This window comes from Cavia porcellus, unplaced genomic scaffold, assembly GCF_034190915.1.
Source record: "Cavia porcellus strain 051 isolate PalLab524CR breed Dunkin Hartley unplaced genomic scaffold, mCavPor4.1 scaffold_1, whole genome shotgun sequence".
NCBI classification, from domain to species: Eukaryota; Metazoa; Chordata; class Mammalia; order Rodentia; family Caviidae; genus Cavia; species Cavia porcellus.
In genome coordinates, this window is record NW_026947484.1 from 155,455,744 (window position 1) to 155,468,773 (window position 13,030).

At 46.4% G+C, this 13,030-nt stretch overlaps 2 protein-coding genes across 3 annotated transcripts in view; one reads left to right on the forward strand and one right to left on the reverse strand.

Annotated features, from left to right (window-relative positions):
* The window catches only part of Slc44a5 (solute carrier family 44 member 5), a 373,608-nt gene that overhangs the window by 88,178 nt on the left and 272,400 nt on the right, over positions 1–13,030 (forward strand). The gene's annotated exons all lie outside the window — the stretch shown is intronic.
* LOC111754267 (uncharacterized) lies at positions 610–8,621 on the reverse strand. Its single transcript, XM_063258181.1, is given in 2 exon segments — positions 610–6,648; positions 6,685–8,621. Coding segments are annotated over 2 exon segments (5,112 nt in total). The 5' UTR covers positions 8,229–8,621; the 3' UTR covers positions 610–3,080.

Here is a 13,030-nt window from a genome sequence, read left to right on the forward strand (position 1 = left end):
AGTTGGTTCTGAATACCCTGTAACACTTTCATTCTCTTGAATGGTTTTATACTGTCTTGTTATGTTTGCTACTATAGTGTATGAAGCTATACTCAAATATTTCAAGGAAAGAGACACTATGGTAGCTACTGTTATGTCACGTTGTCTTGTGGTGAAACACTATGTTGCTTAAATTGTTTTGTTCTGCCCTGTTTTGTTATGTCCTCTTTTATCTTAATCTTTTTTCAAATAAAAAAATGTTTAGCGCACTCAGAGCCTGAGAAGAATGAGAAGTACGTAGAAATGGATATGGAAAGTAGGTGGGATTCAGATAATTAAGATTTTATAAGCTTTGGGACTTTATTTTAGATGGACCAGGAACAATGAAAGCTTTCCCGGCAGGGAAATAATTACATAAGATTTTATAGCAATAACTCTGGTGGTGTACTGGAGTTTTAGGCAGGTAATATGGGGAGAGGGAGACCAGTGGAGAGACTGCTACATTTTAATAGCTGGTGTTTTGGTGTTTAGCACACTAGACATTAAGTTATTTATGCTTAACTTTTGTAAGATGCACTTATACCTGTTAGGGCCAACGCCGCAGGGAAAGAGACCCCAAGGACTCAGCTCTTGGTGAGGAAAAGAAAGTTTATTTCCATGCGCATGGGGTCCCTCAGGCAAACGTGTGCAGAGGGGCCCCGAGGGGAATTTGTGCAGGGTTTTTAAAGATACACGCAGGAGGCAAGCAAGTTTACAGAAGCAAATCGCATTGGTTAATTCTGAGCGGCGCAGGACCTGGCTAATGCTGATTTGAGGGTCTGGGGCTGAGTAACTATGGAGACCGAGGGTCTTGGGTTGACCTTAGAGTGCCAGGTGCCCCCTGGTCCTGTTTATACAGTACATTCTTTTGCTTATCTCTATCTTTACAGAGAACAGAACATCTGGTGGTTAATGACTAGCAGAGACATTCCCTTTGGCCCTGCTCTGATTATCTCCTGGGAAAGGTTTAGGGAGTGAAGCATTCTTTACTGCTCTGTTCTGATAGCTCTGGGGAGTCAGAGAGTTAGCCCTTTCATTCCCCGCTCTGGGGAGTTAGGGAGTTAACCCTTTCATTCCCCCGCTCTGGGGAGTTAGGGAGTTAGCCCTTTCATTCCCCGCTCTGGGGAGTTAGGGAGTTAACCCTTTCATTCCCCCGCTCTGGGGAGTTAGGGAGTTAGCCCTTTCATTCCCCGCTCTGGGGAGGGGGTTGTAGCAGGGGGGTCGACTCTCACATTCCCCCCTTTTATTTTTTTCCCAATGACTTTTAATCCTAAAGGTCCTGTATAGGTAAGGGGTCATATTGTTGACGTAGCACCATAACTTTTACCTGAGAGATCTGAGCCCTCACAAATTGGGTTACTCGGTTAATGAGGCAAGGGGCTATAGCCATGACTATAATGAATCCGGCCAGGGGTCCCAGTAAAGGGAGAACATAGGGCAGGATTGATTCCCAGAAGGAAAACATTTTGGCTTCACTTGAAGGGGGCTCTCGAGATTTGATTCTCTCTCTCAGCTTTTCCATTGCGTCTTTTACAATCCCAGTATGATCAGTGTAGAAACAACATTCTTCTCTAAGTGCAGCGCAGAGACCGCCTTCTTTTAAAAATAGAAGATCTAAGCCTCTTCTGTTCTGTAACACTACTTCAGATAGAGACGAGAGAGATTGTTGTAACGCAGTTATAGAAGTTTCTAAGGCCTGTAAATCTTGGTTTACTACTGTAAGAAGCTCTTGGCGAGACTGATGCCCAGTAATGAGGGCTGCTGCGCCAGTTCCTATTCCCCCCGCCACACCTATTCCCAATAGGACTGCTAGGGTCAGGGAGACAGGTTCTCGTTTATATCGACCTCCCATGAGGGGGAGCGTGTTAGGGGGGAGATATTTAATGCGTGGCATAAGGTCTATAAGGATGCAGGAGCTGCTGTCTGCAAGGAGGACGTTAGTGGAGACACAAGGAGTGAGCCCATTGGTACATAGCCAAAAGGCTCCAGCAGGAGGGACGAGGTACTGATCTTTGGGAAAGGAATTAGTGTGTGTGAGGCAAAGATGTCGCAAGCTTGTTGGCCAGTTATCAACTGCTCCTATACAAGTTCCTTGACCAGCGAGGCCAGGAAGGGGGAGAGTGTGGTATACTTGATTCCAATCGCATTGGCCGGGGTTGGGGGTTAGTGTATAAGAGTCATTTAGAGCGGTTCCCTCATAATACGGGGGATTAGGACTTAGACATAGCCAACAGGATTGGGGGAGATCAGGTCGGGTATGATTTAAAGCCATGTATGCTCCTTTAATCAAACTGAGTAGGTTAGAATGTGAATATTGAGGGACAGGTACGTGATCTGTCTGGAGTAGCGGAGCTTGAGAAACTGTTATGGCTGAGGGACTTACTATGGTTGTTTGAACAGTAGTAACAGGATCTATAGTAGGCTGATTATATTTTGGCTTTAGAGTAAAGTTTGGGCCTATGGGCACAAATGGGGCCTGCAGGGGAACCTTTTTTATGAGAATAAGGCTTCCCCTGTCTTTACCTGGTTCATAGACTCGAAGTCCCCAGGTGCGTCCTGTCAGCCAACCTGGGTCCTCAGGAGTGGTGACAGTGATATTTAGAACCTGACAGGATCTCTGACCGGCCGGTGGGTAGTTATCTAGGCTGCATCCCGGCGGCCCCCATGTCATTTTAAGGTGTTCATCGGGGAAGGCGGGTTGCCACCCTGTTGCAGCGGTTTCACAGCCCCAATAAGCACAAAAATATTCTCCTGGGGAATTACAATATGATCTACTCCCGGTTGGTGCGGGACAAAGATAAAAATGACTTTGTTTGGGACATTGGAGCCCTGGAAAGAACCAACAGGGTGTGGGCGCAAACCATGGACTTCCTGATCCTTCCCAGGTGCTACCCACACGTGAGTCCCCCCATCGTATTAACGACCATTTCCAGGGGCGATGGGGGCTAGCTACAGTGGGGATTATTAATATAAGTAATCCCATTAGAGCCCGGAGGGTTAAAGTCTGGGGTCCCATACGGGTCATCTTAGAGGGACACATAAGGGTAGTACTCTGAATAATCTCAGGGGGTCCTTCGGCGCAACTTTAGCTTCAGGGGGTTATCAGACCGTTTGAGTTCCCAGGAGCCGTCCACTGGTGCCGAGGCAGGCTTTAGGTGTGACGCGTGGATCCAAGAGGCGACTCCGTCAACCTTTACCGCTGTAGGAGTAGTCAATAGGACCTGGTACGGTCCTTTCCAGCGAGGCTGTAGAGTCTCTTGTTGGTGGCGCCGGACGAACACAAAGTCTCCCACCTGGTACGGATGTGGCGCGGGGAACTCACTGGGAGCATAGGCCGAGGCTAGCTGCGTCCACACGTCCCTCTGCAGGTTGTCAAGGGCGATGAGCCTGTCAGACAGGGAGGTTGGCAACAAGGCAGCATGCTCAGTTAAGGGAGTGAGATCTCGAATGGGGGGTGGAGTGCCAAAAAGGATTTCGAAGGGAGTAAGGTTAGGGGGTTTGGTAGACGGGGTGTTTCGCGCGCGAAAAAGGGCATACGGCAGGAGCATCGTCCAATCTTTTAAGCCAGTCTCATGAGCCAATTTAGTGAGGGTCTCCTTAATGGTTCTATTCATTCTCTCTACCTGTCCTGAACTTTGGGGTCTATAAGCACAATGTAATTTCCAATCAATCCCCAATATGTTGGCCAGTCCCTGACTTACCTTAGCCACAAACGCCGGTCCATTATCAGACCCTATTACCTTTGGCAATCCGAACCGGGGAAATATTTCTTCCATCAATTTTTTAGTTACCACGGCAGCGGTTTCCTTTTTGGTAGGAAAAGCCTCAGTCCATCCAGAAAAGGTATCTACAAAAACTAGCAGATATTTTAGTCCGCATCGGGCAGGCTTAACTTCTGTAAAGTCCACTTCCCAGTATTGTCCAGGTCTGGTGCCGTGTAGCCTTTTGCCGGGGGCCAGCTTGGCAGGGTAGGCATTGGTCAATTGACATGCCTCACAATTAGCCACCACCCGATTGGCGACCTGACGTATGGCAGTGGGGGATGCCCCTGGGAAGTCTTGGCGTTGGGCCAGTAGGCTTAGCTTTTTAGCTCCCAAATGAGTGAGCCGGTGGGCCTGTTGTATGTAAGCAGTCAAATCAGGTGTTTCAGGGGTTTGGTTAATCTGAGCTTTCTCCTTTTGAGGAGAATCTTTGACATCAGTCACCAACATCTGTGAGTCTCCCAAGGCTGCAGATTTTGCTGCCTGATCGGCCAGGTTGTTTCCCCTTGTGACGGGATCAGTCCCTTTCTGGTGGCTGTTACAGTGTATTATCGCCACCTTCCGGGGCAACATAACTGCAGCGAGCAACTGGAGGATTTCCTGTTTGTGTTTTATTTCTTTTCCTGCGGAGGTCAGAAGCCCCCGCTGGCGGTATATGGCCCCGTGGATGTGGGCCGTTGCAAAAGCATATCGGCTATCCGTGTAAATGTTCGCTCGCTTTCCTTTAGCGAGCTCCAGAGCCTTAGTCAAAGCAATCAGTTCGGCCTTTTGGGCCGAGGACCCGTCCTCTAGTCTGGCTGTCCATATAACATTGGAATAATCAGTCACAGCCGCCCCCGCATACCGCTTACCTTGAATCAAAAAGCTACTCCCGTCAGTGAAGTAGGTCACCTCTGCATTGGGTAGGGGGCAATCCAATAAGTCCGGTCGTACTCCGGCCTCTTCTGCCAAGACGTCCTGGCAGGTATGGAGGACGGGTTCCGAAGCTTCTTCCGGCAGCAGAGTCGCCGGGTTGAGAGTCACCGGGGGTCCAAAAGTTATCTTGTCCTTGTTGAGCAAGAGGCTCTGATAATGAGTAACTCTGGCATTTGAGAGCCATCTGTCTGGAGGCTGGCGGATGATGCTTTCTAGCGTGTGCGGGGCAATGATTGTTATTTTCTGTCCCAAAGTCAATTTGTCAGCGTCTTTAATGAGCAAGGCAGCTGCTGCGATGGCCTTTAGGCAGGGTGGCCACCCGCTTGCCACAGTGTCCAGTCTTTTTGAGAGGTAAGCCACCGGACGCCTCCATGGCCCAAAGGCCTGGGTCAGCACTCCTCTCGCCATTCCTTTTTTTTCTTCCATGAAGAGAGTAAAGGGCTTATCCACATTAGGAAGAGCCAGGGCCGGAGCGGACAGGAGAGCCCGCTTGATGGCATCAAAGGCCTGCTGGTGATCTTTTTTCCAGATAAAGGGAGATCCCCCCTTCAGTAACGGATATAGGGGAGCTGCCAAAGTTGCGAATCCGGGGATCCATAACCGGCAGAACCCCGCAGTGCCCAGGAACTCTCGTAATTGTTTTTGACTCTTTGGAGGGGGAATCTGGACCACAGTCTGTTTTCTGGCCTCAGTGAGCCACCTTTGTCCCCCTTTTAAGGAGTAGCCCAGAAAAATTACCTCTCGCTTACAAATTTGAGCCTTTTTTGCTGATGCCCTATACCCCAGGATAGCCAACTCACGTAAAAGGTCCTGAGTTCCGCTTGTGCAGTCACCCTCAGAGTCCGCAGCCAGCAGCAAGTCATCTACATATTGAAGAAGGGTGAGGCTTGGGTGTTGAGCCCGAAAGGGGGCTAAATCCTTATGTAGGGCTTCATCAAAGATGGTTGGGCTGTTTTTGAAGCCCTGTGGGAGGCGCGTCCAGGTTAGTTGTCCGGCGGACCCAGTCTCAGGGTCCGTCCATTCAAATGCAAATAAGGGCTGGCTATCTTTGTGTAAAGGCAAACAGAAAAAGGCATCCTTTAAATCCAGAACAGTATACCAAGTCCTTGACGGATTTAACCCGCTGAGGAGATTATAGGGATTGGGTACGGTGGGGTGAATGTCTTCTACCCTGCTATTGACCTCCCTTAGGTCCTGTACCGGTCTGTAGTCATTCGTCCCGGGCTTTTTGACCGGGAGTAACGGAGTATTCCATGCAGACCGACAAGGAGTTAATACCCCTTGGTCTAAAAGTCTCTGTATGTGCACCTTAATCCCTAGGTGAGCTTCTCTATTAATGGGATATTGCTTGACCCGAATAGGGGAGGCAGTGGTTTTTAAAGTAACCACTACAGGCGGTTGCTGGCTTGCCAGCCCGAGTCCAGCCGTCTCGGCCCAGGATTCTTTAAAATCAGTTAACCAGGCTGGGGCGATAGGCTGGGGATCCTGGTGGTCGTAGAGCCTATATTCATCTTCCAGTTTTAGGGATAACACCGTAACCATAGGTTGCCCAACCTTTGGGTTACGGAATGTCACTTGAGGTCCTTGGGGCTCAAAGGAAATCTTTGCCCCCAGTTTGGTTAATAAGTCCCGTCCCAGGAGGGGAGCAGGACATTCGGGAATAACCAGAAAGGAGTGTTTTACTTTTCCCTTGCCTAAGTCAACTGTGCGCTCAGTGGTCCACGAGCGATATTTGCTCCCGTTAGCCCCTTGAACTAATGATTTCTTAGTTGAAAGGGCCCCTAAGGGGGCTTGTAAGGCCGAATAAACAGCTCCCGTATCGACCTCGAATTCCACGGGAGTCCCCTCCACTTTAAACATTACCCTGAGCTCGGGGAGGGGATCCGAGCCCCGAAGTCCCTAGTCTTCTTCATCTAGGGTGAGCATGGGGGCTCGGGATCGCTGTGAGGACTGTCTTTCTCGTTCTTCTTTGGCCCGTTTCTTTTTTAACTTTTCACAGTCTTTGATCAGGTGTCCTTTTTCCTTACAATATGCACATTGATCAGGGTCTAATGGAGGGCGAGTGGGCTTTCCCTTTCCTGGCTCAGGTTTTCCCTGAATAACTGTGGCCAACATCTTAGTTAATTCCTTGTTTCGTCTTTTGTCCCTAGCTAACTCTTTCTCTTCCTCTGTCTCCCGCTTATAGTAGACCTTTTCAGCTTCCTTAACAAGATCCCTCAGAGTCAGGTCTTGGAGACCATCTAGCCTTTGGAGCTTACGTCTTATATCAGGGGCCGATTGTCCTATAAAGGCCATAGCTATCGAGCCTTTTTGGCCTTCCTCCTCAGGGTTAAAAGGCGTATATCGCCGGTAAGCTTCCATCAGGCGTTCTAGAAAAACTGAGGGAGTCTCAGTAGGTCCTTGGGTAACTTCTCTTACCTTGGCCAGATTAGTGGGGCGCCTTGCGGCCGCCCGGAGACCTGCCATTAGAGTCTGGCGATAGATAGAAAGATGCTGCCTACCAGCAGGTGAGTTGGGGTCCCAGTTGGGGCGCTTTAAGGGGAAGAAGTCATCGATCCGGTCTGGTCTCTGGGTGGGTCTGCCATCCTCTCCGGGAACAGCTTTCCGGGCTTCCAGGAGGATGCGGTCTCTTTCCTCGGTGGTGAACAGGACCCCTAGGAGCTGTTGACAGTCGTCCCATGTGGGTTGGTGGGAGAACATAACAGAATCCATTAGACCTGTTAGCTTAGAGGGATCATCAGAAAAAGGAGGGTTATTGTTTTTCCAGTTATAGAGATCTGAGGTAGAAAAAGGCCAGTACTGTAAAGCGGGCATCTGCCCTCCATCTGTCCCATCGTCTATCATGGGCCCATAGGGACGGAGAGGGAGGGCAACGACTGGATCCTCAAGCCGTAGCTTGCTCCGAGTGTTCTGGGCTGGGCCCGTGGGCCCCGGAGGTGTGGGCTCGGGGCAAGCCATCGCAGGGAGTGGGGGATATAGAGGGGACGTGGGTACCGGAGGAGAAGAGGAATTTAGCTCAGGTGAAGAGGGGGCTGACGGAGAAGCAGCACTCGATTCGGACGAGGAGGCTGGAGGAGAGAGTGGGTACGGAGGAGGTTGAGTCGGCTGAGAAGGAGGAGGCTGGTCATAGTCGAGTAAGGGTAGATCAGGCTGAGACTCGGGCAGGACCAGAGCCGAAGTGGGAGGTCCTTTCAGAGCTAAAAGCTTTGGTACAGATGAGTCAGAAGGGGGAAGAAAGGATTTTACCCATAATGGGGGTTCCTCCCTGAGGTCCTGCCATACCAGGATGTAAGCGACTTGATCAGGGTGCCCCCTTTGTCCGGGGCGGAAGATGACGTCCTTAACTGCTAGAATGAGGGGCAGATGAAAAGTCCCCTCTGGTGGCCACCCCACAGAGAAAGCAGGCCACTCAGTCGAGCAGAAATCCTGCCACTTACTCTTCTTGACCTGCAAGGAGAGATCGTGAGCCCTCTTCCGCACCTCCGACCAATGGTCGAGGGTGAGGGACAATGGGGATGAGGTCGACTGTCCCATGACGTTCTATTGTCACAGGGCGGTTAACGCAAGCGCGGTACAACAAATAACCTAACACAGCACCCACGACACACAAAACAATCAGGCCGGCCACTTCATTCACATGCATACGCATCAGTTTCACTCCAAATGAGACACCTTACAGGGTGTCTCCAGATTGGCCCGGGCGGACCACAGACTGGGAATCGAAATCCCCCAGATGAGTCACCTCAAAGGGTGTCTCCAGATTGGCCCAGACGGACCACAGATTGGGAATCGAAATCCCCCAGATCGATAGGGAGACCCTATCGCAGACGGTGAACCACGGAAACCGTGTGGGGCGTCCCCCAGTCACCAGGGAACAGAGTACGAAACAGATAACAAAAATTGCCCCTAGATCGGAGCCGTATGGCTCGGGGCATAAACACCGGTGGTATGAAAAGCGACCAGTCGTACTCACCCGTAGAGCCGTTGGGGTCACCTCCCGTGAGACGTGCTAATCTCGCTGGGGCCTCCACGATGTTAGGGCCAACGCCGCAGGGAAAGAGACCCCAAGGACTCAGCTCTTGGTGAGGAAAAGAAAGTTTATTTCCATGCGCATGGGGTCCCTCAGGCAAACGTGTGCAGAGGGGCCCCGAGGGGAATTTGTGCAGGGTTTTTAAAGATACACGCAGGAGGCAAGCAAGTTTACAGAAGCAAATCGCATTGGTTAATTCTGAGCGGCGCAGGACCTGGCTAATGCTGATTTGAGGGTCTGGGGCTGAGTAACTATGGAGACCGAGGGTCTTGGGTTGACCTTAGAGTGCCAGGTGCCCCCTGGTCCTGTTTATACAGTACATTCTTTTGCTTATCTCTATCTTTACAGAGAACAGAACATCTGGTGGTTAATGACTAGCAGAGACATTCCCTTTGGCCCTGCTCTGATTATCTCCTGGGAAAGGTTTAGGGAGTGAAGCATTCTTTACTGCTCTGTTCTGATAGCTCTGGGGAGTCAGAGAGTTAGCCCTTTCATTCCCCGCTCTGGGGAGTTAGGGAGTTAACCCTTTCATTCCCCCCGCTCTGGGGAGTTAGGGAGTTAGCCCTTTCATTCCCCGCTCTGGGGAGTTAGGGAGTTAACCCTTTCATTCCCCCGCTCTGGGGAGTTAGGGAGTTAGCCCTTTCATTCCCCGCTCTGGGGAGGGGGTTGTAGCAGGGGGGTCGACTCTCACAATACCTTCCTTTAACTCAGTATGCCTCATTCTTTATTTCTTCAAGAACTACCTGCTTTCTCATATTTTTTTGTAAGCTTTTATATTTTTGTTTCTTCCTCTAAAAAATAGTTTTTCAGCTCCTGTCACATATGTCTTTTTCTACTTTTGGCCATTGTATTTTCTTTTTCTAACCTGGGTACAGAAAGTTCACATTGAGAAGGAAGTAATTGAGATTCTGGAGAATAGGTCTTGATCACCGCAATTGTGGATAGCCCTGAGATTTTGTGGATAGGGCTCATAGAAAAAAAATCAGTGGCTTTCAGAATTGGAAGGAAAAAGATAATTTAAAGACAAATAAGAGTTCCCTGAAGGGAGAAGCCTTACTGTCCAGCAGGCAATATAGTTGTAGGATTAGAAAAGACCAAAATGAATAAATCTCGAAGTACAATATGTAATTAAGGGCACAAAGGACACATAATACTTGTCAGGTACAAAAAGAGAAGCTGAGAAATTGCAGGGTGAAGTTGAGAGTTTTAAAAAGAAAGAGTGCAAAGGTGGAAAATGACAAAAACATTTCATGTAAGACTAACGGAAAGTGCTGCAATGTTACATGAGACACAACAGGTCAGCGAACAGCCTAGAGAGGTGTCTAATGGCTAGCGAGGGTAATCCATTGACTGAAAAGGTCTTGGAGCCATTGATTTTCAAAAGTAAAATTAAATGAATTCTTTGCCTCAGTGCTCTCAGAAAGTACAGTTTTGCTAAAAAGAGAAATCAATTTAAAATGAAAGGAGTAAAATTGTTTCTTATAAATGTTGCTGGTCAATAAATGGGACAGAAATTTGAATTCTCATATAGGGCCAGATAGGTTTTCTTCTAGGATTAGTATTGCTCAAGGCCCAGAATTCATTATTAGGCTGAGAAATCCATTTTAAAAAGTATTGTGTTGGTTTTGCATGTTTTGTTTCCAAGCCATCCGATTACAGGCCATTTTAGTGCTTTATTGTTTGCATGCCAGAGACTGACACATCTGGTCCTTATCAGTAAAGCAAAGAAAAACATCAGGAGGACAGTAGAAGTTATGACAAAAGAACTGGTAGTCTTCCCCTCCCCACCTTCTGTGGTCAGATTCTCTCATTGTTGTATGAGGTAGAAAATTGCATGTCAAAGACAGGATTTAAGGAAAGATTAAGCTGGATACAAAAGTAGGAGGATTCCTATCACCATCTCAGAAGGAACAAAGAACCATTAAATTAAAGCATATAAAATTACTGTTTTTATAGGTCAAAAGCAATTGACTATTGGCAGTTTCATATAGCTCACCTTAATGTATGTAGATCTGGGCCTTCTCCCTTAAGATTGGTGTAATTTCTTTTATATTTGTTTGTTTTTCTGTTTCCTCAGGTCTGTTTTCCTATTGTGATGAGGAATGAATTCATTATAGCAAAAACAAAAAAACCTTTCCCGTGCATATTTTATGGGCAGAACGGAAGGGAATCTTGCCTCCACAAAATGGCCTTTGGTCCATAGAGTACACTATGCTAGTAGTCACTGGAACTAAACTGGCTGCCAGTCTAGGGCACATTCCAGGGAGAGAAGGGTAACCTTAGATCTGACTCCGAGGCACAGCATGAAGGGATTTGGTAGGGATCTTCAGTTCTCCATATTTCTCTAGAGAATAGTTTACATGGGAGTTAGCAGAGATTAGTCAACAGTTTGGGATTTAGAGCTAACTAAGCACTGACTCTGAATCCAGCATGATCATGGGCAAGTTACTTCTCTGAACCCCTATTTCCTCATGGGAAAAATGGGCATGAGACTAGTACTTCCATCATTACATTGCTAGAGCATTGAGAGAATATTTTTAAATCATTGTGTCTGTAGTAAGCAATAAAGATTATGTATTATTAGAAATAGAATGAAAATAAAAGCAATGGAAGCAAAAGAAGATGCTTTTAAAAAGGGCTCTTGGATGCTTGACTTACGTGTTGAATATGTTAAGACAATTACAACTTGCTGCTGCAACAGACAAAGCCTGAATGCTCAAACACTCACCATCCTAAGCATTCCATGCTCATGAATGGGATATCTTCCTCCATTATGCACCATGACATTGGGCTCACTCAGCCCCCAAGGTTGCTGTGATAAAGAAAGGAAAGGATGGAGATGGCTATGCAGCGTTTCACTGTATGGACCCAGAAGTGGCATAGGCCTTTCCTTCCTGACCCTGTTACGCGGGGCCAGGCTGACCTCAGGATAATCTAGGAAAAGGAGGGTAACACTATGGAATATATGATCAGCACAAACTGTTTTTGTCACAGTTTAGAACCTCGTTGTGGATTAATTTCTGTCCCATTATCTTTGGATTAAAAGACACAGAGTAGGGTAGATGCAGTGGAGCTTGTGTTGGAAAGGATGGCAACTGAAATATGTCTCAGACAGTGATGGAGGAGAACAATGGCAGTGGACTCAGAGTCTGGCTAAAACCATGTGGAGGACAAGCAATCCTCACCTTCAAGAGGCAATGACAGATGCTCCAACTCCGCCCATGACACGTCTGGTCTTGGAAAGTCAAGAGCCAAGTCAGGGACTGCCACTTAGGATAGTGCTCAAAATGTAATTATATTATGTCAATATATTGCTTTAACGTAGATTTTTTGGTATGTTACTTCTTTATATTGAAACAATTTTCAAAAATACAGAAAGAATAAAAGACAGACAATGCAAATTCTTGTATACTCATTACCTTGATTCTTCATATGTTAATTGTTTTTTTCATATTTATTGTTAACTATTTGTACATGTGTATATTGTGTTAACATTTGCACATGTTTTTCTGAGAACTTTGAAAATGTTTCAGATATTATATTTACCATATCTTATATAGTTAAAATACCATCATCATATCTAAAAGAATTATATAGTTACATATCTACATGTATACACACAAACTATAATATAACCAATTTATAGTTGTTTATGGTCAAATTTCCCCAACTGTCCAAAAATGACATCTATATCTTTTTTTTTATTTAAGGAGAAAAAGGAAAAAAAAAAAAAAAACAGAAAAGGGTACAAGTAATATAAAATTTAAAAAATAAACAGTAAAAAATCACTAGTTAATAGATTACATATTCTCATCTTAGAAATAGTTGTTCAAGTTTCAAAATTGAAGCACTTAAAGTGGACTTTCAAACAGTGAGAGTGCAAACAGTTTTGTTCAATGAGCCAAAAAACACTCAGTAATATGGTTATCTATCTTATACACTTAAATATATATGCAGTTATAACCTTTAGAGCACTTTCTTTTCTTTTTTTTTTTTTTTGTAGAATGACAATTACACATTTTGGGTTTTATTACTCCCACAGTTCTTATTACTTTTTTTTTTGAAGAGAGTAAAACCAAATGCGACATTTCAGAACAGAGTCAGTCAAATCAAAAGGATGGACATAATAGATAATGTAAAAACGAAATATAAGGTGATCCACAATGGTTACCATACTGCCTCTTGCTATTTTAAGAAGAATTGCCAGTTATAATAAAATTGAACTAACCAGGAAAGATTACAGGATTTTAAAAGAAAATAATAGTCAACCGGAATGAGCATCATAATGATTCTTATTGTCTTCACA